Source organism: Anser brachyrhynchus (assembly GCF_964034855.1).
Source record: "Anser brachyrhynchus genome assembly, chromosome: 5".
NCBI lineage: Eukaryota > Metazoa > Chordata > Aves > Anseriformes > Anatidae > Anser > Anser brachyrhynchus.
In genome coordinates this window covers 26,253,206-26,274,297 of record NC_137699.1, presented here as the reverse complement: position 1 = coordinate 26,274,297, position 21,092 = coordinate 26,253,206, and the positions used below count along the sequence as shown (strand labels likewise).

General features: G+C 40.5%; 2 protein-coding genes and 1 long non-coding RNA gene across 8 annotated transcripts in view; all 3 read right to left on the bottom strand.

The window, feature by feature from the left end:
• SCG5 (secretogranin V) overlaps positions 1–6,061 on the bottom strand; it is a 29,433-nt gene extending 23,372 nt beyond the window's left edge. The window contains exons 1-2 of one of the 5 annotated variants that reach the window (XM_080594155.1): positions 5,619–6,061; positions 4,480–4,712 (exon numbers count right to left, since the gene is read on the bottom strand). In XM_080594155.1, coding sequence (XP_080450281.1) covers positions 4,480–4,712; positions 5,619–6,046 — 661 coding nt within the window. In that variant the 5' untranslated portion in view covers positions 6,047–6,061. Of the gene's footprint in view, positions 1–4,479; positions 4,713–4,955; positions 5,018–5,192; positions 5,340–5,569 lie in introns of those variants that run through there. The other 4 variants (XM_080594157.1, XM_080594159.1, XM_080594158.1 and 1 more) reach the window with 4 other exon arrangements.
• On the bottom strand, positions 637–2,107 carry LOC308195936. The gene is made up of 2 exons (XR_013951962.1): positions 2,069–2,107; positions 637–826 (listed from the first exon to the last, which is right to left on the bottom strand). It is a non-coding gene; the product is annotated as an uncharacterized lncRNA (long non-coding RNA).
• Positions 6,062–8,026: 1,965 nt separating the features above from the next.
• ARHGAP11A (Rho GTPase activating protein 11A) lies at positions 8,027–19,816 on the bottom strand. Of its 2 annotated transcripts, XM_080594139.1 has the most exons (12): positions 19,607–19,816; positions 17,690–17,760; positions 17,272–17,368; positions 16,491–16,741; positions 15,842–16,002; positions 15,590–15,736; positions 13,571–13,645; positions 12,790–12,957; positions 12,390–12,525; positions 11,957–12,062; positions 10,984–11,131; positions 8,027–10,588 (listed from the first exon to the last, which is right to left on the bottom strand). In XM_080594139.1, exons 1-12 carry the CDS (start codon positions 19,733–19,735, stop codon positions 9,006–9,008), a joined length of 3,072 nt encoding a protein of 1,023 aa, XP_080450265.1. In that variant the 5' UTR covers positions 19,736–19,816; the 3' UTR covers positions 8,027–9,005. The 2 variants fall into 2 exon arrangements, with proteins under 2 accessions (XP_080450265.1, XP_080450266.1); XM_080594140.1 differs by lacking the exon at positions 13,571–13,645 and having other exon boundaries at positions 19,607–19,804.
• Positions 19,817–21,092: the final 1,276 nt, after the last annotated feature.

Sequence of the window (21,092 nt, the reverse complement as noted above, 5' to 3'; positions counted from 1 at the left end):
GAAAAATGTATTTTCTGAAACGTGCATCTTCTAGTTGCCTTTGGTACATAGCAAGCTTGTGACTTTACTGACTACTGCCAAGTAAGCCCTAACCTTTATTCTGGGGGGAGAGGTAGGGAGGAAGGGAAAGACCATATATAGTTCCTTGAAACATATTTGACCTGATTTTTAGTGTTTTAAAGTCAAAATATGATGATTAACAGTGGAAAAAATGTAGATAACGCAGTTGGAAAATGGGCATAATTAGGAAATCTGTTTATGAACTAGCAGCAATAGTATTTTTATGTATAAAATTAAGATCTTATTCAGTTGGAAAAGGTTATTATGATAATCACTCAGAAGATTGCAAACATTTCATTATAATAAGGCAGCTAGCATAAACTTGTCTATATTACGGCAGCTTAAATATTTTTCCAAATTCCAAAGCTACACAACTTATTTTTTCCCTGACAGCACCTCATTTGCAAAAGTATACATGTAATTGGTGAAACCTTGGCCTTTTGAAAATCTTTTGTAATCCTGGTTTTATTGAAGCTGATGGCAGCCACACTTATCAACACAGCTGCAGGTCTATGCTACAGCTGGTGGGGCAATGCCTGACAAAACATTTTGTTAGGAAAAACATGCTCCAAACAATTTTCTGTAGGAACATAATAAATTTATTAAATTGTTAAACTGTGACTTTTTTATTTTTAATTGTTATTCTGAGGTGCAAGACATGATCGAGATGAGAAACATCTGCATTCCAGAATCATCCGTGGGTTGGTGGTGATGACGCTGGCATGGGATGAAGCATGGTTTAACTGTCCACATTGGTCACTGCAAACTACAGAGTGAAAAATGGACAGACATCAACACTCCTGGCAGCTCAGAATTTCTGACAGATAATGAGTTTCATATGCATTTCTACTCTTCCCAACTTTTGGGCAAAAATTCCCAACAAAGAGAGCACCTCATGAGAGTAGTTGGTGAATTACCACTTTGGTACAGATGACGTTTAGCACGAAATTCCTGTTTTGCTGTGATATATTCCAGTCCCAGCCTCCCCGCTTGATCTGAAGAGAAAACTCCCATTGACCTTTGTTTTTGAGTTTGTAGTCCTTCTGCCCTTATCTTTCTGCCCTTCCTTCCCTCTTACTTTTCTGTTCTAATATCTTGTAGATTTTTAAAAGCACTTGCATACACAATTACTGGCCAGTGATAATTGTGTAACTACATTGGGGAAAGCCCACATACAAATCCCTAAGAATATGAGCTGATGTAATCTAAAAACATGTGCAGTTATTTTTTCTGTAGCTCAAGTATAAATTGTTTACTGTTTATGCATGTACCACTGGGAATATTAATTGCAAGTCGTCTCTCTGCCAATCCACTTACAACATGTCAGCCAACACCTGTGCTCAGGCTTTTTGGCTTGAACTTCATACCCCATGCTACTGCTTCTTGTGCTGCTGCTTCTCAGTTCAAGTCCTCGTATGTTGGCCAAGAGGCATCTGATGCACAAGTGAGCCCGAAGAGCTCAGCACCATCAGAAACCTTACTCCACAAAGTCCTGCAAGTTCTGTTCAGCAGACACCAGAGTGTCTTTCTCTGAGGAAATTCTGCTTCTAAATCACGTGATGGAATTTTGCCTCATATTTGTATATGACCTCAAAAAAAAAAAAAGCAAAAAACAACAAAAAACAACCAAACAAAAAAAAAAAAAACACAAAACCCCCACACCAATCCAAAGATGCCAGTTCAGAAAGGAAGGTCACAATATTATTACTGTAACAATCACTACCCTTCCTCTGCCCGTAATGGGGCAATGGCTCATGGGAGCCCTCCTGTCCTCATTCCTCACCAAGGGACAAGGCCCTTGCTTTAATCCATTTCCTACTTTGTTTTGGTTAGAAAACGCTGGCTGAAGGGAGCAGCTCAGAGGTCAGGAATGTCAGTCTCCTGGCAATAACAGATTAGTGGGCAGACAGCGGGGAAAGCAGCCACAACTGCAGCTTTTCAGACAGATACCGTATGTGGAAGTATTACACATCTCTTGCAAAACTAGGCTATTTTGAATGTGTCTTACCATGCCATTTTAGCAGTTCTGTTTCCAAAGTAGACACCTAATGGAAAGTTAAACCCACCATGTAATTTTTGCTGCAATTACACAAAAATAAATATACAAAGAGGATAAAATAGAGCGCTGTTAATTCCGAAGTGTTTCGTAATGTAATATTTAAAATCACTGGTAGGGAATGAAATGCTGGCTTTGCTGGATTAGCTATCCTGTCATGCATGGTCTACATTTAAAAAGAAACACAGTGAAAATTTAGTGAGCTCTATGCACTTTTAAAAAAGGCAGGATAAGAAAATATTATGTATAATGCTATAAGATCACGTTAACTGGAACCAACACTTTCAAAACATTCAAAAGTGTATCTTTTTTTTCTTAAACTGAAGTTTCTAATCAACTATTTCATCAGATATCTATATAACTGTATATAAATAGATACATATCACCACAAGAAACCAAAGAAAGAGCAAGAGATTACTATCTGAAAAGCTTACCACAGAAGAGTTTATGAAATGTTTGACATGAAGGCTGGATTTACATGTCTGTTTCTATACAGATTGCTATCATTCATCTCTGCTTTTGCAAAGATTTCTCAATAGGCTGTTAAACATCTACAATTGAATCTTTTTTTGAAAGTCTTTTTCATCTCATCAAAAGTAGAATGTTAAATATGATAAACAAATTGGATTGGTTGCCTTTCAGTTTTACTGTTATATATGCAGAAAAGGAGTATTTTTATTTAAAAAAAAAAAAAAAGAAGAAAAAATGAAAAAAAAAAAGGGTTGTACAACCTGCTTTTTGTGGGTGACTAATGTTATTATCGTTTCACAAGTACCGGAAAAGTTTTAATACTTAAGAGAAGAGAGTCTTAATCTGTTTTTGCTAACACTGTAATTAAAGAGTGATGGCAAACAGCTGAGAAGAAATATTTATCTTAGGTCTATATTTACTTTTCATAACACGCTCAAACACAATCATGTGCTTTTCAAAAAATAATAACATATATGTATACACACACACAGGGGTCAGAGATTTGCTATTTCTTATACTTCTGGGGTTAAAAAAAAAAAAAATAAAAGTCTGGGGAAAAGAGGACGATGGAGAGTAAAATTACCAGAAAATTACCAAAACTACCAGTCTGCCCCAGTTCCTCTGCATACAAACATTGATAAAGGAGGAAAGGGCATGGACCAAATTTTACCCTCTAAGCCTACTCTCTCTCTCTCACATATGTTTGCAGAAAAGCAGATGATGATGAAAGTTTCTTTAGAAAATATATAAACTTAGGTCTGCAATTATCTGGTGGAGGTGCATATTCAGTTTTAGTCCTCTTCTTCGTCTTCATTAGGGCAGTTTTATCTCTTTGGCTAGGACAATCCTGAGATCTGAATGTGAGGAAAACAAGGGACACAGACTTGCTGTGAACTTTCAAGCAATTTGCTACGCTATGTCAAACTGGCTTAATGGCGAGACAGAGAAGGGTTGAGGTTTTCTGCTCTGTTTTGGTGCCTGCATATTAACCATAATATTCCGAGTTGCATACCTTCAACCTTTTGCTGTAATCCCCAAATAAAGGCCAGTTTAATACAAATAGCAATGCATTTTGCAACATTATCCTAATACCCTAACATTTGAGCCAGATATTTCAGATGGTTTGCATAGTTATAAAAGACTGATTCCAAGGAAACTTTACTTCCACTGAGACCAGAAATATTGGCCAAAAAAATGAACCTGAGTCCTTTGTATTCATCAGAGCAGCACAGTCTTGAGGTGCTACTGCTGGATGCAAGGAGAAGAGAAACTGACTTTTTCACTCCTGCAGCCGGAGTTCGGGGCTCCACGCCACCCACAGCCCTGTGCACCACATCACTGGTCCTTTCCCCAGTGCAGAACAGACTTCTGGGGAACGTAGGAACTCATCCGCCCCCCATGATGTTTCTCCCTTTATCTTGTATGACACCGCAAATAGTGGGTCTCTTCCAGTCCGCAAATGTTTCCAAAAGTCTGTGAGATTTGGGTTCTACAGTTCACATTTATTTCATGTGAAATATATATATGGGATATATTTATACACAATACTGGGGGAGTGTTTTGTAAATCATTGTATTGAGGTACTAGAGGCCAGATACTATCAAGACAATTTTTTTTTTCTTCTACAAAGCCTGTAGGTAAAAAAACAAACAAACAAACAAAAAAACCAACACTATTTCTTCCACCAAAGCCATCACTTTAAGGAAGGTTAAAGATTGATGATGGTTGGACAACAACAGGGTGAAGAAGCCTGTGATTTTAAGTTCAGGATATTCTGCATATACACGATATTCTTGCATATGCAAGACAATAAATATTGTCTCAATAAATATTATCAAAGGATACAACAGTAAATCAATAAATCTCCATGACTCAAAGCAGAAATTTGCTACCTTCAATGCTCTGTGGACCAACTAGGTTCATAGCCTGGTGTGCTGGATATTCTACACGGGGTCTGGCGATGCCCAGCTGCTCCATGACCCCGTGGAGGAGCCTCTGAATGTCTGCTTCAGAAACCCTGTCCGGGGTCCTGGGGCTGTGGTTGAAAGCCGAAGCCCATCCAAATGCCACCAGGAACACCACGTTACAAAGCATGGCGGGTGTCATTCTGGTAGCCACTTGTAGCCTGTGAAAGAGAAAAAAAAAATGATTATAAATAGTAATGGAAAAAAAGTCCAGCATGTGTGCTGGAAACACCTCTTCTGATCCCACCATCACACATCACGGCTCACTACCGCAGCCTACAGGGCCGCTGAAAATCCGTGGGGGCCAGAGGGAAATAGAGGGGAGAGGGTCTTCCCTTCTAAAAGAAAACAGTGAATTGCCAAAATCAGTTTCCTAATTCGCATTTCCCTGTACCGTTCGTTACCCAGCCACTGCAGACAAGATGGATCCGCGGCTTCGTGTAGCGAGCATCCCCCTCCCCGCCCCCGTAGGCTCGTTATGCTCCTGTGCAGAGCCCTGGGCTCGGCACGAAGCCTTCTCCAGATGGGAGCCGTGTCTCCTCGCACTGCCCCTAAACGAAGCGCTAGGGACAGCCGAACAACCTGCACCCTGCTTTTATCTCTGCCTCAGGACAAGGAGCTCCGTGTCTCACTCGCATCACCTGGAGCGAAGAGGTTTCATTTGTCTCCCCCAAACGCCTTTCACCAAGCGGCTGCAGTGGGTAGCTGAGCGAGGCACAAAACCCAAACAACAACAACAAAATCAGCACCACCACCACCGCAAAAACCGTGCTGTTGTCTGGGGCTGAATTGCAATCGGAGCGTTTTGTTCTGAGCGCCCCTCTCCCAGCGCGGTTAAGACGCGCAACTCCCCATCCCTTGGCACACGGAGCCCCCCATCCTTCTCCTCCTCCTCCTCCCTGCAGCCAGCACAAGGCACCTTAAAATGACTTTGAGGCAAAAATGGCCGAAAAAAAAAAGCCACGCCGGGACTATTCCGCTTCGCGCCTGTGCGCGGCCCCGGCGCAGCGCTCCGCACCTCCGGGCTCGGGCCGCCGCCGGGGGGGGTCCCGCTCACGGCCCCCCACCTTTTTCCAGCCCGGGCAGGGACGGCTGCTGCCCGCAGGCCGCCAGCCGTGCAGAACCGAGCCGAGCCGAGCCGAGCCGCACTCACCTCCCTGCCGATCCCGGCGCGGCTCCGCGGCCGCGCATCCTCCGTGCGCAGCCCCGGCCCCCGCCCGCCTCCCCGGCACCTGGCGCTGGGTGGGGGCACGAAAAATGTCACAAAGCTCGCATGGGGATGCCGTACGGAAGATCTCCAGTATCGGCTAAAATTAAGCTGGGAGCCGCTGGTGGATTGACTGTGCTGCAGGGATGGGGAATGGCTTATCGCCGGCGCTGTGCCCGGCTTCCCGCTGAGGTTTCCCTTCCCTGGATAAAGGGATCCGCAGCTCAACGCCGGGCTGGCAGCACCACGGCAAAGTGCTCCGGGCACAGGGCTCCGGGTTAAGCACATTGCAAACACCAGCTCCAGCGGAGGTTAACAACAACAACAACAACAAGACAATAAAAGGATCTCGCTAAGTGAGGTCTGTCATTTAATAGCACTCAGCAAAGCAATCATTTCTGAAGGCTATTTGAAGTAATAGCTGCTGGTGATGTGAATTTGACACGCTCCATTTCGGGAGGAGCGTTATCTACAGAAAACCTTCGAGAGCACAGCAGATGCAGGAGCTACCTTCAGCTGCAGACGGCTCGCCTTTGCTTGGCCTTAGCACATTTTTACATTTCAGTAACTTGCAGGATTAAGCAGCAGGGATTTCTATTGGGCATCTAGTATTTCTAACCCCTTTCTTCAAAACATGTTGACAAAAAATGATCATGTATGTCTAAACAGTTCTATAAAATGTCTAAGAACAAAGCTTATCACTTTCAAGTGATAAGTGATAGCATCAAGGTGACAACCTTCCCCAGTGTTTAAAGGATGGTATCAGCCCCCCACCAAAATCTCTCTCCCCTGTACTTTTAAGTCTACTAATTGAAGGCCAGCTTGCATGGAAGACCAATACCAGTTTGCAGCCTTTTTTTTTTTTTTTTTTCTTTTTTCTTCCAGGTAACGCCTCACTTACTTTAAGGCCTCATAGTTGCCTTAGTCCAGCCTTCTAGAAGTGAGTCTACTTTCTGGCTTGCTTAGGGTCTCAAAACCATTAGTTAGTGAAGTCCTTTAATTGCTACCAAGTTAGCAATACTCACACTCCCAGCACCCCCAGCTCTATAACAGCCTGAAGTACCAATGGAAGAAAACAACTGGGAATTTGGATTTTAATACCCCACGTCTCAGGTCACTAAATCTAGAAACCTAAGGCTTCTGAAGTACAAGTTACAAGAAACGTCAAGATACTGATCAGTTGCAAATGCGCAGACTTCTGCAGAGATCTGTTGTACCTTGGCATTACACAAGAAAAACATCTTTCAGTATTTGAGACCATAACGACATTTAACAGAGAAGGCAATGATTAAAGGCAGCAACATATATTCACAAACCCAAAGTGTATTTTACGCTCCTTGCATGATGACAGCATGCAGAATAGTTCCAACTGTGGATCCCTGATCAGCAAAGCTCCACTCCAAACAAGGGATGCTCCATCCACAATGCAGTCAAAGCCACACGAGTACCGAATATTTTGAATACTAATTGACAGAAAAGCCTCACCCTTTCAAACACCAAATGGCATGGCAGCTTACTATTACGGAAGTGGTCAGACCTCATTTCATTCCTCATGTCATTACTTCTACCTGCTTCTGTCCTATTTTCACCGCGTACCTCTTCTCCCTTTCACTAGCTGTGACAGTTTGCAGCTACTTTCCTAGGACTTCTCAGCTGAAATGATAAAAAAGGTGGTGCTCTGATGGCTATATTCAGTCTACTACATTCAGTCTGATGTCACTGCCAACTAGAGAGTAGGAGCACATAGCTGAGAGCAGGGAGAAGTAGCTTCCTCCTTAGATGATGGTGAACTGTTACATGGGCTCTTAACTTCATGAAACTCACCCATTTGATACTTAGCAGAAACACCAAACAATCTTGTTAGGACCCTGTAGTGGCTGTTTGCTTCCTCCTGTTTTTCCAATGTTAGGTCGCAACAACACTGTAGCAATAGTAAGGCAACTCATTTGGGCCTCACGAGGTTTCCATGAGGGTTGAACCAATCCAGTTCGTGAATCAGTGAGTATGTGAGAAGGGGGGGGCGGGACAGAAAGCACTGAGAGAGTTCTTTCATCAACACACCAGTTTAAAAGCCTACTCTTGCTAGGTTATTTTATATCATGCCTTTTGCTGGTAATGAGAATCACCAATATTTATCTCCCACTGAACAACCAGGAGAGCCAGAAGTCATTTGACTTGAGCACTTTCAGATTTACTCATTGAATCCCACAGTCTGTACGACAACATAAGTTATATTTGTAAGTCGCTAAAGAAGAATGGGCTCAGAAGGGACAAAAAACATGGTTTTATTAAAACCAAAAGTATCCAGTGCTTTCAGCTCTTGTATTTTGCCAATAAAGAATTTGCACATACAGAAAGCTAACAGTTTAAGTGTTTACTCTTAAATAATTTTACAACCGATGACAAACAAACAGTTTTCATTCCAAAAGATGTAAACATTTGCTTGTGCAAATCAACTTTTAACAGACTATGGCTTCTTACATTCATCTCCCTTGCAACATAATCAGCATCTAAACTCTGCTTCTGCACCATCTAGTTCACACTACCATACAGCTCTAAAAATAAGTTAAGACTATCTTTTTGTACTAAAACATTTCACTGCTCACAACTGAAGATATATAGTACGTATTGCAGAACACATCACCTGATGAAATATTAAGACTTTCATTGCTTGAATAAACAGCAGGTTTTCAGTATTTGTACACAAACTATGGTTCATTTACTTAACAAGGAAACTGTGCTCCCACTTTACTCCAATAGAAATTAAAAACGTCTCAGAAGAAATAGAGCTGGTGTAAGGTCCAACTTAAATATCAGAGTAGCGCTACAATACACTTGAAACTATAAAGTAAAGAAAACAAATGTACCAAGATTCATCACCAAGTCTTTTCTTCACAGCTGTTCAGTTTAAATGTCTGAGATTTTTTTTGTGAACTGGTATTTAGTCTAAACGCTGCAGAAATTGTTTTGGGACACGCAGCATGCTTTTAGAAGCTGAGGTAATCAAGTGTGAGCTTTAATGCAAACATTTGTAAAAACAGGCTTAAAAAAATCAAATCTATTTGGGTGAACTAGCAGTTACAAAAAAGCCTAACTAAAAAAAAAAACCAACATAAAACCAAAATTGTTATTTGTACCAAAATTGTTATCTGTACAAGTCTATAACTTGTAAATCAGAAAACAAAAATTTAGTTTTTCCAAAGGTTAACCAAGTTATGATAAGCCCATTTAGCAATCATATTAAAACTTATAAGTCTACTGGTTTTGCAGTTGGTAGCAGTTTCGCTTTAGATATCGGATTCTTTGGAGAGCCTCTATAACGAATTTTTTCTTTTCCTGGAGCACTTCTTGCAACAGTAGTTTTTTCTGGAGCAAAACCCGGAACACTTACATCTGCATTAGCTTTTAAACTAGATTTCACGGTTTCATGATTGGTTAGATCTTCTAGAACAGACTTTGATGGAAGAACAGTCACTCTCTGTTCGTAGATTCCAGTAGTTCTTACAGAAACATCAGGCTTGTCTGATGGATTTAGACATCTACGACATGATTTGGATGTTAAGTCAAGCTGACTATGAGATGTAGAAGCTTGGTCACATGTACTTTCACTCCTGAGTGAAAAAGCTGTGGAATTCTTAGAGGGCTTTTCTGCACAGAAGGAGAGTGCAGAATCACAGCTCAAAGATTTAACAAGTGGTGAACCAACATCATTACCTCTAACCATCTGAGAGCTTACAGATCTTCTGTTAGCCTCCAATAAGGAATTTATTCTTCTTACAGACTGTCGAACAGGAGTACGCTGGAATTTAAGAGGTGGTTTAGTTTTGCTTGCAGAACTTGGATCATTTAGGGAAAGCTTGTTGAACCATTGTATGTGGTCAGAAACCTTTCCATGGTCAGAAACAGACGACGTTTTAGTTGAAGTTTTCTCAGAGTTTTCAGCTTGCGAGTCTTGGTTGCCTACTTCATTTCCTGATCTAGGCAACTGCAAAGCAGGAAGCTGTCCTGACCCAGAAAGTTTAGCAGTATTTTCTTCTAAATCACAGCATTTTAATATACAGTTTTCAACTGTTTGTGAATGTGTTAACTCTACTTCCTCTTTTCTTCCAAAGGAATCTAGTTTATTTATGCCATCTTTTGCTGGACGGTTCTGAACAGTCGATTCATCTTCCCTGGCCTGTACTTGTGGCACCGGAAGTTGTTCTATTACATTTTTTATGTCTGGTTTTTGGACCTGAAGTTCAATCTCAATAGAAGTTTTGAAGCTTCTTTTCTCCAAAATTTTACTTGCATCTTTGTTTGATTGTTGTTTATCAATAGCATAAGACTGATTCTGTTGGTGGAACAGCTCTCTGGAGTCTGCAGTTGCTGGACTTCCTGAAAGTTCAGCTGCCAATTCTTTCTCTGGACTGAGCCCTGTGAGACACAGAGTTTCACCTAATGTTTCACCTGGTACATTTGAGAAAGATGACACTGTATCAGCTATCAGACTCTGAAGATTACTTCCAGATTCAGAGAAGGCTTGTTTAACTTTAAGTAATGTTTCAGCAGTCACATTACTTTCCTCTTCACAGAGTTTTAACCTGTTGTCTTGTTTGTCTACAGCTGTGGGTCTGTGTTCATCTGGAACAACTGGTGGTTTTCCAAATACGAAAGCAGATTCTGAAGAACTGTTTCCTGTTTCAGCATGTCCTGGCAAAATACCCTCATCGCTGCTGATCTCCTGAGAATCTGTAACAGTAGGACTATTCCACGACATTCTGTAAACTACTTTATCATGGCATTTTGGAGTTAACAAGTTTTCTTCTGACTTGCTCACATTCTTTGAACCTTAAAAATAAACATCACGGGTGTTTATGAATAAGGTCTTACAATTTAAAAGGACCAGTATAGGCAAAATTCTTGCATAAAAAAAAAAAATGCTACCAAAGCAGCACTGAATTTAAAGGTACCATTATAACCTGAATTTTCAGGTGTGGAAAAAAAAGGTCATAATATGAAGAACTAAAGTCACATCTCATCATGCTTAACTAGCAGAAGACTAACACATATTAAAAACACAATAAACTTGTCCTAAACCATTTTTTCCCCAGGAGACACTAACATTCAGTGAGCTTTTACCTTACTAGCTACAAACACACCAACTGTTTTTATACCTCCCTGCATAACGTTACTTTTGCTTTATAAGGGTTTTTCCAATGTAATACGTTCTGTGAGGTATTTACCTTTCCTACAGACTTTTTCACTGATGTATGGGCTGAAGAGTACATCTCTTCTTGCACATTCATCTCTGCTTTCCAAACCTTGTTGACTTGCGAGACGCCTTCCAATATTTTCAGATCTATTACCAACTGCACATCCTGATACAATATGCTTAAACAAAAAAAAAGTGTTAGTTAGAGCCTTATACAAACTTGTAAGTTTGGAATCTCATTTACAGAGGAGCCACTAGAAAAAGGCTGTGCAAATCATAGCCATAGCAGCTTTTTCCTGGTCATACTTCATCTTTCCTCAGCTCTCTGTAGACCTAAGTAGGGAACAGCCTGCCTACAGCAAGGCAGGCTTAACCACACTCTGAATACAGTGATTGTGTACACAGCCGCTGTAAAACAATAGGTTCAAGAACTGTGAGATCGACTGATCAGAACTGTGGTGGTTTCACTCAAACTGTCAGGTAAGCTTGCTCTGCCTCAAAAAGGCTGGGGGAGAACCAGAAGGGAAGAAGCAAGGAAAAACAAATATAATGTCACAAAAAAGACGTCCACCACCCAGTCAACAAATAAAATCTGCCACAAAAACAGAAAAAAACCCACACAACTCACTAGCGACACAAAAACAGTTGTTCACCATCGACTGATTGATGCCCGGCCAGTCTGCAACTATTGGCTACTTTGAAAATATTTCCCCTCAGTTGTATCACTGAGCATGACATTGTACGACGTGGAATATTACTTTGGTGAATTCGGGTCAGCTTCCCCAGCTGCGCCCCGTCAGCCTCTTGCGCCATCACAGACAAACCCAAAACAATGACAATCAGTTACTGCTATGGAAATTAACCTATAGCTTCTTGTACTTGATAGCAGGTCCATTTGTGCTGTGGTCCCACCATTAGCAAATAAGTCCTTCCAGCTAGCGAAAAGCAGTGCCCCAAACTTTATAACATTAAAATTTGCACTGTAACAAAAGCAGCATACTTACATCTCTGTTGCTTTTCCCCAAACCAAACTTCAAGCGTAATGACCTACGAACCATCTCCTTTCGGCTGATCTTTGGAGAAAAACAACCTGTTTTTCCCGATTCAGCCCTGGGAAGACAGAAGGGAAAAAGTAACACAAAACTCTTTAAGGAGGGGAATGAAAACATCCTTATGCTTATTTTATTCCCTCTGGTTTGAATTCTTCTATTACCTTCATGCCAAGCTTTTTTAATAGGCACAGGAAGGTTCTTTTGAGGCCATTACACCAGATCTTGAGTCACATTTTGCCACGTATAGTGATTTTGAGAATACTATAAAAATCTCTAATGTTTTAAACACACAAGTATAATTTTGAAGACCAAACAAAATTTTACACTTTATTACAAAAGGGTTCTAGATCGATTTGCTTTTTGCTTCTGATTTAAGGCAAATTACCTGTATAGCTTTTTGTTCGCAAGTCTTTTACTTCTTCTGTTCCCTGTACTAGACAAATGATTTTCACCACCAGTTGAAGGAGATAATGAGGTTTGAGATGACTCAAGAGACACAGAAGGGCTTGCTTCAAAGTGAACTACAGAAACAAAATACATGATCTTAAAATAACCATGAAGTTTTCAGATAAGGACTTAGAGATAATACACTGAAGAAGAGTCTTAACAGAGTAGATATTTTGCTTATTTTCTGCAATACTGACTTGAAATTGAAATTTCAACTTCTGCTTTTATTTAAGTGAGGCTGGTGCTTGTAGCAACCATAGAAGTTGGGTTGCAATTAAATGCATGCTACAGAAAAATAAAAACTTCAAGCAGCAAAGAAAAAAATGAAAGCACTATACCTGATGCTGGTGTCAAGCTGCTGTTAAAAATGCTACTTGGTAATAACTCAAAAGCAAAATTATGCTTAAAAGATCGCCTCTTCTTGCTGGACAAGCCCTGAGAGCAATCAGCTGGAAGTTTACGCTTGGTACTTGGAGTAAGAACCACAGGAGTCACTGATGAAAGGACTGAAATTAAGAAAACCAAAGTTTTCAACAACAGCTTAAAAGGGTGACAGTTTACTAACTACAGTTGTATTTTCTTTTTACCCCCAAAAGAGGTTGTAAAAACTTAGCCAAAGTGCATGCATTTTGAACAGGCAAAAGCAGCCAGTACAGCCATTTGTTGTTGGAGGCTTTTTTTGCCCCCCTCCCTTTTTTTTTTTGGCACGCAAGCTAGAGTACCAGAAAGGAAAATCCAAAACCACATAGTAATAAAATATAGGTATTAGAAAAAAGAAGTTAAGTATAGTCATTTTTCTGTAAGTTTGAAAGTAAAAGTGAAAATTCACTCTCAAGATAGTGTTGCACTACTGCACTGAAGCCTTAATGTGCATTAGATAAAAAGCGCAAATTCTAATGCTAGAACACCACAGTGCACTGCTGCAGGGATTATAGCTGCTCCAAGAACTAAACTAAATGCAGTATCCTCAATAAAATGCAACTATATTCCAAGTTTTACACAATTTAAACATAATTGCTTATCTTCAATTAAAGCTCTAGAGCTTCATTGTAAAATATAGTCTACAAATCCAGAAGATACTGCATGCGCTTTATTTAGTACAAATATACCGATACCTACCGCTTCTGTCTTGCTGAGGGGTAGTGGAGGGTGTTCTGTTAGATTTAAATTTATTCAATGCTCCACTAACAATATCTGAAACGTAAGACACACCAAGCAAATCAAATTCAAATATGAAATTTGACTTGCTCTAGTTTCAACTGAAATTTAACTTGTATTCTTTCAGAGAGATATAATAAATCACTTTAAATGGCTGTTTTACGTACAGAAACCTAAAGCCTAGACCTTCTGAACAGCATATCGTTTTTGTTGCTTTCACAATAAAATTCTTTTTTTTTCCCCCCCTTTTTAAAAAAAATCATGCAAAGGCAGCAATTTTTTTGGTAGTAAATTCTACTGGTCAATATAAAGAGATGCCTTCTTGATTTCTTGTAGGCACACCTAGAAAGTATCCATTGAAGACTTTCTCACAGACTTTACTGGGCAGTCCTGTACTTGAAAAGCGCTTTGGGCAGAGGCCCAAACACAAGTATGAAATTTTCATCTTGCAAAGAAATAACTTACGACTTTTCTCTTAACAATTATTTTCTTTCTTCTTCTGAGAAATGAATCCCAGTAGAACATATGCATGAGCTCTTACTGGTTTTCCTGCTTTTAAGAGAGTAAACCAGAAGCATTTTTATTAAGTGCTACTGCATCCTACAACTGTATTTCCGTATGTTCATTGCAAAGCTCAGCAAACTACAAGGTTGAAGTAGTTCTTTTGTAGTGTCCCGTAAGCGTCAGGCAGTTTTTCAAAACTCATCTTTGAAAGAAGATGAAGCGTAGTAACGCTGTGTTCTATCACATCTGGAGAAAGAGTAGAAGCTGCCTCCTACCAGGATATACTCCATAGAATTTACAAATTCTAGCTGCTGTTTCTGAAAATTTGAACATTCACAAACATTTATCACTTCGCAACTCTGGATAATCTCCCTTCTTCAAAGAAATGAAAAGGCACATTACACAAAAGCTTGCCTTGGCTAAACATATACAGTAGTAAATTGTTAATGTCAACTGCTGTCAGGTTTAATATTCCAAGTATATGAGCTAAATATATATTCATATTTTTACAGCAATACATAAAAGATCAGTCCTATAGTTAGAACCAAGTCTAACAGAACAGAAGCCGTTCAGTTAGCCATATTGGGGCAATTGTCCATATTAGCTCAAACAACCTACTGAATAGCTACACTACAAATAAAAGAACAGATTCACGATAGAGTGCAAAATATTGAATAAGAACTCACACTGAGTTTCTACAAGTGGGTAGCTTCAGTGCTTTTCTGTTGCTTAACAAGAACGTATTCCTAGTATTTTGATATTAGCAGACATTCTAATGACAAATAGCTTCTTAGTTTCAAGGTAATAAGTATTACACTTTTCTAAAAAAAGTACAGATCTCAATGAAATTCATACAGTCCTTGCCTTATTCAACCATAAAAAAAAAAAACACAACCAAAACACCATCTTCTCATCCATCTAGGTTTAAAAACAATTAAGCCTGGAGCTTTTAGAAGTGAGAAAACAAAAGTGTGTATAAATCTGTTATATTACATCTGTGTTGCCCGAAAATAAAAGATTAAAACTAAACCAACCCCTGCTGGGTTGGTTTAAATCTCACTGAAACTAATTTGATTTATGTTATAAAGGCTTGCTATCCTTTATTAAGTATTTCAGAACTCAGTAGTAATGTATCGCACACGTGAAAAACAATGGCTGGCAAGTAATTAGAAATTAATGTTGTGGACTGAGAGAAAAACTAATGAGTCACAACCTGCATATATGCAAGATATGTAAATTCAGCAGTGTATTTCCCTAAATTTCTTCATCCCATACACGAGATACACAGTTGCAACAGTGCTGTCATACTACTAGCCCTTGAAGGAAGATATATCAGCATATTATATCTGATTCTTTGACAATTTCTAGCTTACACAGGAATATTGTGCTTCTAGAAGTCTAATCTGTTCAGGGTCAGCATACATAAAGTTGCAAAAAAATGTTTCACTTGCTGAAGCTTTCACACGACATACCTACCCCCAACGCTTCGGTGCTTCCTCCTCTTACATTCACTGGGAGATTCATTTTCACTGTCTTCATGGCCCCTCAGTGAGGGAGTAGACTGAAAGGCATCAACACCTAACATTGCAGGAATCTTTTCCAAGATAAATTCTGGTACCTGTCCTGAATTGGTTAAGAAATATTTTTTAACATTATTTAAAAAGCTGTAAAGAAAAACTGTATACAAGTACATATAAGACGACATTCTGATAAACATTTATCACTTACCGATTTCTTCTGCATGATCAATAAATGTCTGCACAACAGCAGCCTGCAAGCGAATTTTTTTTTCTGTGGTGGTTGACATCTTTTCACTTTCATTCGTGTGCAAGAGGTTGGGAGCAAAAATCACTGCCAAATTGCTGCTATCCATTCTGTTTTCATTGGATCTTAACAAGAAAAAAAAGTATTTCTTAATGCAAATTATCAGGACATAAGCGGCACAGAGAGAATGACCAAATAACACAAACACAGTTGAAAAAAATTGCAGTCATTCACTTGGGTACTCACATACCAAAATTAATGTGTATACTTACGTACCCTAGGCTCAGTACCTGTATGACTGTTACTGAATTCGAGATGTTATATATACCTTGCACTCCCAAAACCTGATGGGTATCAAATTATGTTAGTTTCATAAGTTACCCCTTTTGCTTTCCAAAGTAGAAAGAAATACAGCCATGAAAGACCAGAATAGTCTCCAGCATAAGAAGCTTCATAAGAAAACACTTTGGACTTATGAAGACCATGCCCAAGTTCTAGTAAATGACTGTATGTAAGAAAATTTTAAAGTCACAGAAAGTTACAGCAGTTGCTTGAAAAAGAAAGTTAACCAGCTTCAAGTTGCTTACAATCATCCGCTTTACATTACACTGACCTTAGGGACACATTTCTCAGAAATCTGAAAAAGAACCGCAAAGCTTCAATTGTTCTGTCTGTCATTAAACACGAAAGCAACATAGTTGCAGTTTTCTTCTCATTTCCTAGCTGCTGAGCTTTGAAAAGGCCTTCTTGCAGATGAGGTGGAAGGATGGGTTCTGGCAGCTCTCTGAAGAACTGCTTAAGAAGCCCTGCAACATCACACGGTAGTGCAGCTGAGAGGCAGTTTTCACCTTGATCCAGTTTACTCTGAAATTGTTCAGAAGAAACACGAAGCCTTCAACGTACTGTCAGATTTCTAACTTTATGTAACCTGCATCAGAAAAGACTGTCCGATCCTCCCCATTTTTACTTTTAGTGTTATTAGGTAAAGCGTGACAAGGCTATCTACAAAAAGACACAGATGATGTTATCTGATAACTTGCATTTATTTACTGGTTCTCCCCTGTACATATCCTTCTGGGAGAACACTGTTAAACAAATACCCTCAGTGTCCAATATGTATACCTGCTAACAGGTTTGTTCAGTCACAAGTCTGTCCCGTCCGTCCCCCCCCCCAGATCTGGAAAGCTGAACAATTTCCCAGGAGGAAAAAAAAAAGTCAAGTATGCCAGTTGCTGGACTGGATGCCCTCTCATTTCTAAAGCAGATAATGTTACCAGTCTACTTCCAATGTTAAAACTCAAATATGACTGAAAAGCATCCAAAACCTAGAATGTACAGATGATCAAGGGAAACACAGATAATTAAAAAAAAAAAAAACAAACTTTAGAGAATACCTTTAAGGCTTTTATACGAACAAGAGATCCAGATTTTCTGAAGAGTCCTTCAGTATGAATATGTTCTTCCAGATACTCACAGGCATCAACCAGAAAGCTAAGGAAAGAAGAGCAACATACTTCTGACCTTCAGAACATATTTTTCCCAGAAAATCTGCTTTATGATAGATAGATAAAACTTAATACATAGGATTGTTTTCCCCAGTGACAACAAACATAAAGAAGTGATAGCTGTGGCTCCGAATTCCCCCCATCTAATCTCTACTTCACTCCTCCCCCAATTGAAACTACTGTTATTTCCCTATAATATTTAACAGATCTGGGAAAAAAAATGATACCCCCACCCTCCCCCCATGAGTACACTATTATTTAGATTTATACTTCTTTGCTCTCTCTCATATATACAGTGTTAATTTACCTGGGAATATACCCATATTCTGGCACAAGTGATTGTGGTAACGCATGTAAAGATACTCCAAAGATCTTACCCTATAAGATAAAACTCAGTGTTATTCAAAGGTTGACAGAATTACCAACTACTTATTACAGAAATGCACTTATACCACAGAGTACAAACAGAAAAGTAGTTTAGACAAAAAGAAAACCTTTCAAATAAGAGATATTGCCAGGAAAAATTCTCATCTCTAAATACATGAGCCTATGGTGATTCTAGTTACAGGTAACAAACTAGATTTCTGTGAAATAATAGAAAGCTTTTCTGCAGTATGTTTTGCGTATTTTATTTCAGAAGGAGTCAGTTTTGCTATAAGGCCACAAAATTGGTAAGGGTATTTATCCACAGGCTCTTCTGGAATCACACCTTACTTTTTCAAATTTACAAAATCCCATTTTTCTTTAAGAAGTATAAAAAAGTAAAACCAAACCAACACAACTTTGAAACACAACCTTAAAAAAAGTAATTTTTCTCATCATCTGAAGTACTCAAAACTGATGTTTCAGGAAGGACTGATCTCAACACAACCATCTAGAGAACTCTCCCGAACTTCTGCATTCAGTTTTGCAATAGTTTCACCTCACAAGATGACATCACAGCATTAGAAAATACACAATGTCTTCAGTCATGTTTTTTTGCCCCCCTTTTTTTTTGCTTTCTTTTAAATGTTTACCTCAGGTGACTGCATAGGTGTTTCAGTTATAGAAGCTTACAATTTGATTTAAAAATACAAGTTATTTTTTTTACCCTACCTCTTTTCTATTTAAATTTACAGCAAACACGAGCCAGCCTCTCCCCCAACCCAAAAGGGACTGATGAATCCACATAGTATTTTTGTTATCAGAGATGAATACAAATTCTCAGTCATTTCTGCCTAAAATTCAAAGTGCTGACCACATTCAGACAACAGTTAATCAGTAACTAACCAATCCGTGAGGCCACCTTTGGCCTATCTGTCCTACAGAAAACAAACATCACATGATAGATAAGGGAAATGAAGTAACACATGCTTCTGTCATTGTATTCCAGATTGCTACCCTAGAGTACAAAGAGAAACTTAGCTCCAATATATAATGTTTTTCTGTATTTATGAGATGATGTAATAGAGAATTCCAGCAGCTTGCAATTCAATATTTAAAATTCATAACTGATATCACTCACTTTACTGGGTTTTGGCTGACAGATCAGAAGTCATGGTTTATTTCAAGAACTGAACTGAAACAAAGCCTGTTCCTTTACAATAGAAACAGAATTCCCCAAGCAAAACAGCTGTTGTGCTCTACTTTTTCCTACCTCGCTCATTTGTTATTTAATTTCCTTCCTTGTGTAATATTTAAATACTACAGAGAGATTTATGGACATCTTTTATTATGATGCACATACATACCTATTCAGTCCTTATAACCTTCTCTTCCAATTATAAAACTAAACTCTACAAACATATTGCTGACTTTGACAAGGGGGAGGATATCCATTCTAACTTTACTCTCGCTCCCTCCTTTTCTGAGTGACCCAACCCGAGCGTGTGTTTTTGCAACATCTTCAGCTTATAGCGACCAAGGGTTACCGCAGCATTTTGTAACATCTCCACAGCAATGGAAGCAGTTTTACAGAAAGTCCGTGTGGGCACACTCAGCTCCGGGCCATATCCGTTGCACAGGGGTCTCGGTAAGGCTCTGCTAGGAGTTACTTCCATGCTTTATAAAGCAGGTTCTAGCAGGGGAACCTACGCACACCAGCGGCCCTGAAGCACGCGGGGCCGCCACCCTCCAGCACAGCGACGAGAGCGCTTCCCCCCCCCTTGGGGACGGCCGCCCCGAAATGGCGGCGGGGGCTCGGGGCCGCCCTCGGGCCGCCGCCGCCGCGCTGCCGCCCCCCTACCTCCTGGGGCGTCGCTCCGTGCGTCTTGGCGGCCGGCGGGCAGCTGCCGCCCTTCACCTTGATGCCGTAGGAGGCGCGGAGCTCCTGCAGCACGGCCAGGCGCCGCACGCCGCGCCGCCGCTCCGCCATGCCGCCGCCCTCAGGCCCCGCGCGGCGCCATGCCCCCCGCCGCCGCCGCCGCCGCCGCCACCCCTCCCGCCGCCGGGCTCAAACCCAGCGCCCGCCCCGGCCTCGCCTCCCATTGGCCGCCTCCCGTTCGAAATCAGGCCCCGGCCGCCCAACGGCCGGGCGGGGTTGGGCCGGCAGCGCCTGCTTCGTGCGCCGCCTTCGGGCGTTCGCGCTGGCTGCCTAAGCGCCGCCTCAAGGCCCTCAGCGGTGAGGCGCGGCCGTTACCTCGGCGCCCGCTGCCACCGTCACTGCCATTGCCACCGGCAGGGGGGGCGCCGGGGGGACGGGGACAGGGACGGGGCGGCAGCGCGACAAAGCGCCCTGCTGCACGACGCGACAACCGAGCCCTTCTCTCCTCTCAGCGCCCCCAGCCGGCTCCCGGCACGCGTCACCCACCCCTTTTGTTTGTTTTCAAATAAACTCCTTCTTGAAATAGCAAACAGTAGCGCTTCCGTGACTAGGCTGAATTCTCAAGGGAGGGAGGAATGCAGGGTGTCAGTGTTGGCCATAATGACACTGTAAACGGGGATAGAAACACCGTGAAGGTCTTCATGCCCACCTTAACCACTGATGCTACTTACCAGTTTCACCACCAGCACCGAGTTTGTACTGTCTAAACTTGGGTTTGCTTACCTATTCCTCCCTATGTCCTCACACACCTTCCCTGTATAATAAATAGCAGGGTAGACATGTTTTTTTCTCAGGTAAAACCCCAAGATTTTAATTATGGATGTCAAAATCATTGTGTCATTGAGCACACCTAATATTCCTGTAAATGTGGTTTTAGTGCAGTCTTACTGTAAGTACTATTATCTGTCCTGGCACTTCATTTATATGACAATAAAAAATTCCAAACCCTGAAGTATCACTGACAAGAAGTACAAGAGTAAACGTAATAGATATAGGACCCCATCCTTGCAGAATTTAACATTACTTTAGTGAAATATATCAAATACAAAATAGTCTCTTGTACTTCTAAGTGGCCTGAGTAAAGATGAGATAAAAGAATAAAACAGCCCAAGTTTAAGATTATAGAATATAAATTAGTTTATTTTTAACACATACAAACACAGTTTGATTGTAGATGTGATGATATAAAAAATGAATATTCCTCAAGGGTCCCACAATAGGGTAAATCTTCAAAGAATAAAATAGATATCTTAGAATTTAATTTATCACTATCCAACTTAGTTTTCTGTAGTAATGACAAGTTACACAAGAGGGAGCTGTGATCTGATAAATATTTTAAAGTTCCATATAAAGTCTTTTCCGTTCAGAAATAACTAAGAAAAAACACACGATGATAATAAGTGTAGTA

Coding starts and splice junctions, on each gene's coding strand:
- ARHGAP11A (XM_080594139.1), bottom strand. CDS start 19,735: ATGGCGGAGCGGCGGCGCGGCGTGCGGCGCCTGGCCGTGCTGCAGGAG. Junction 16,742..17,271: donor TTCGTATAAAAGCCTTAAAG/GTATTCTCTAAA, acceptor GAACAATTTCAG/AGTAAACTGGATCAAGGTGA. Junction 10,589..10,983: donor TGAAAAAGTCTGTAGGAAAG/GTAAATACCTCA, acceptor TTTATTTTTAAG/GTTCAAAGAATGTGAGCAAG.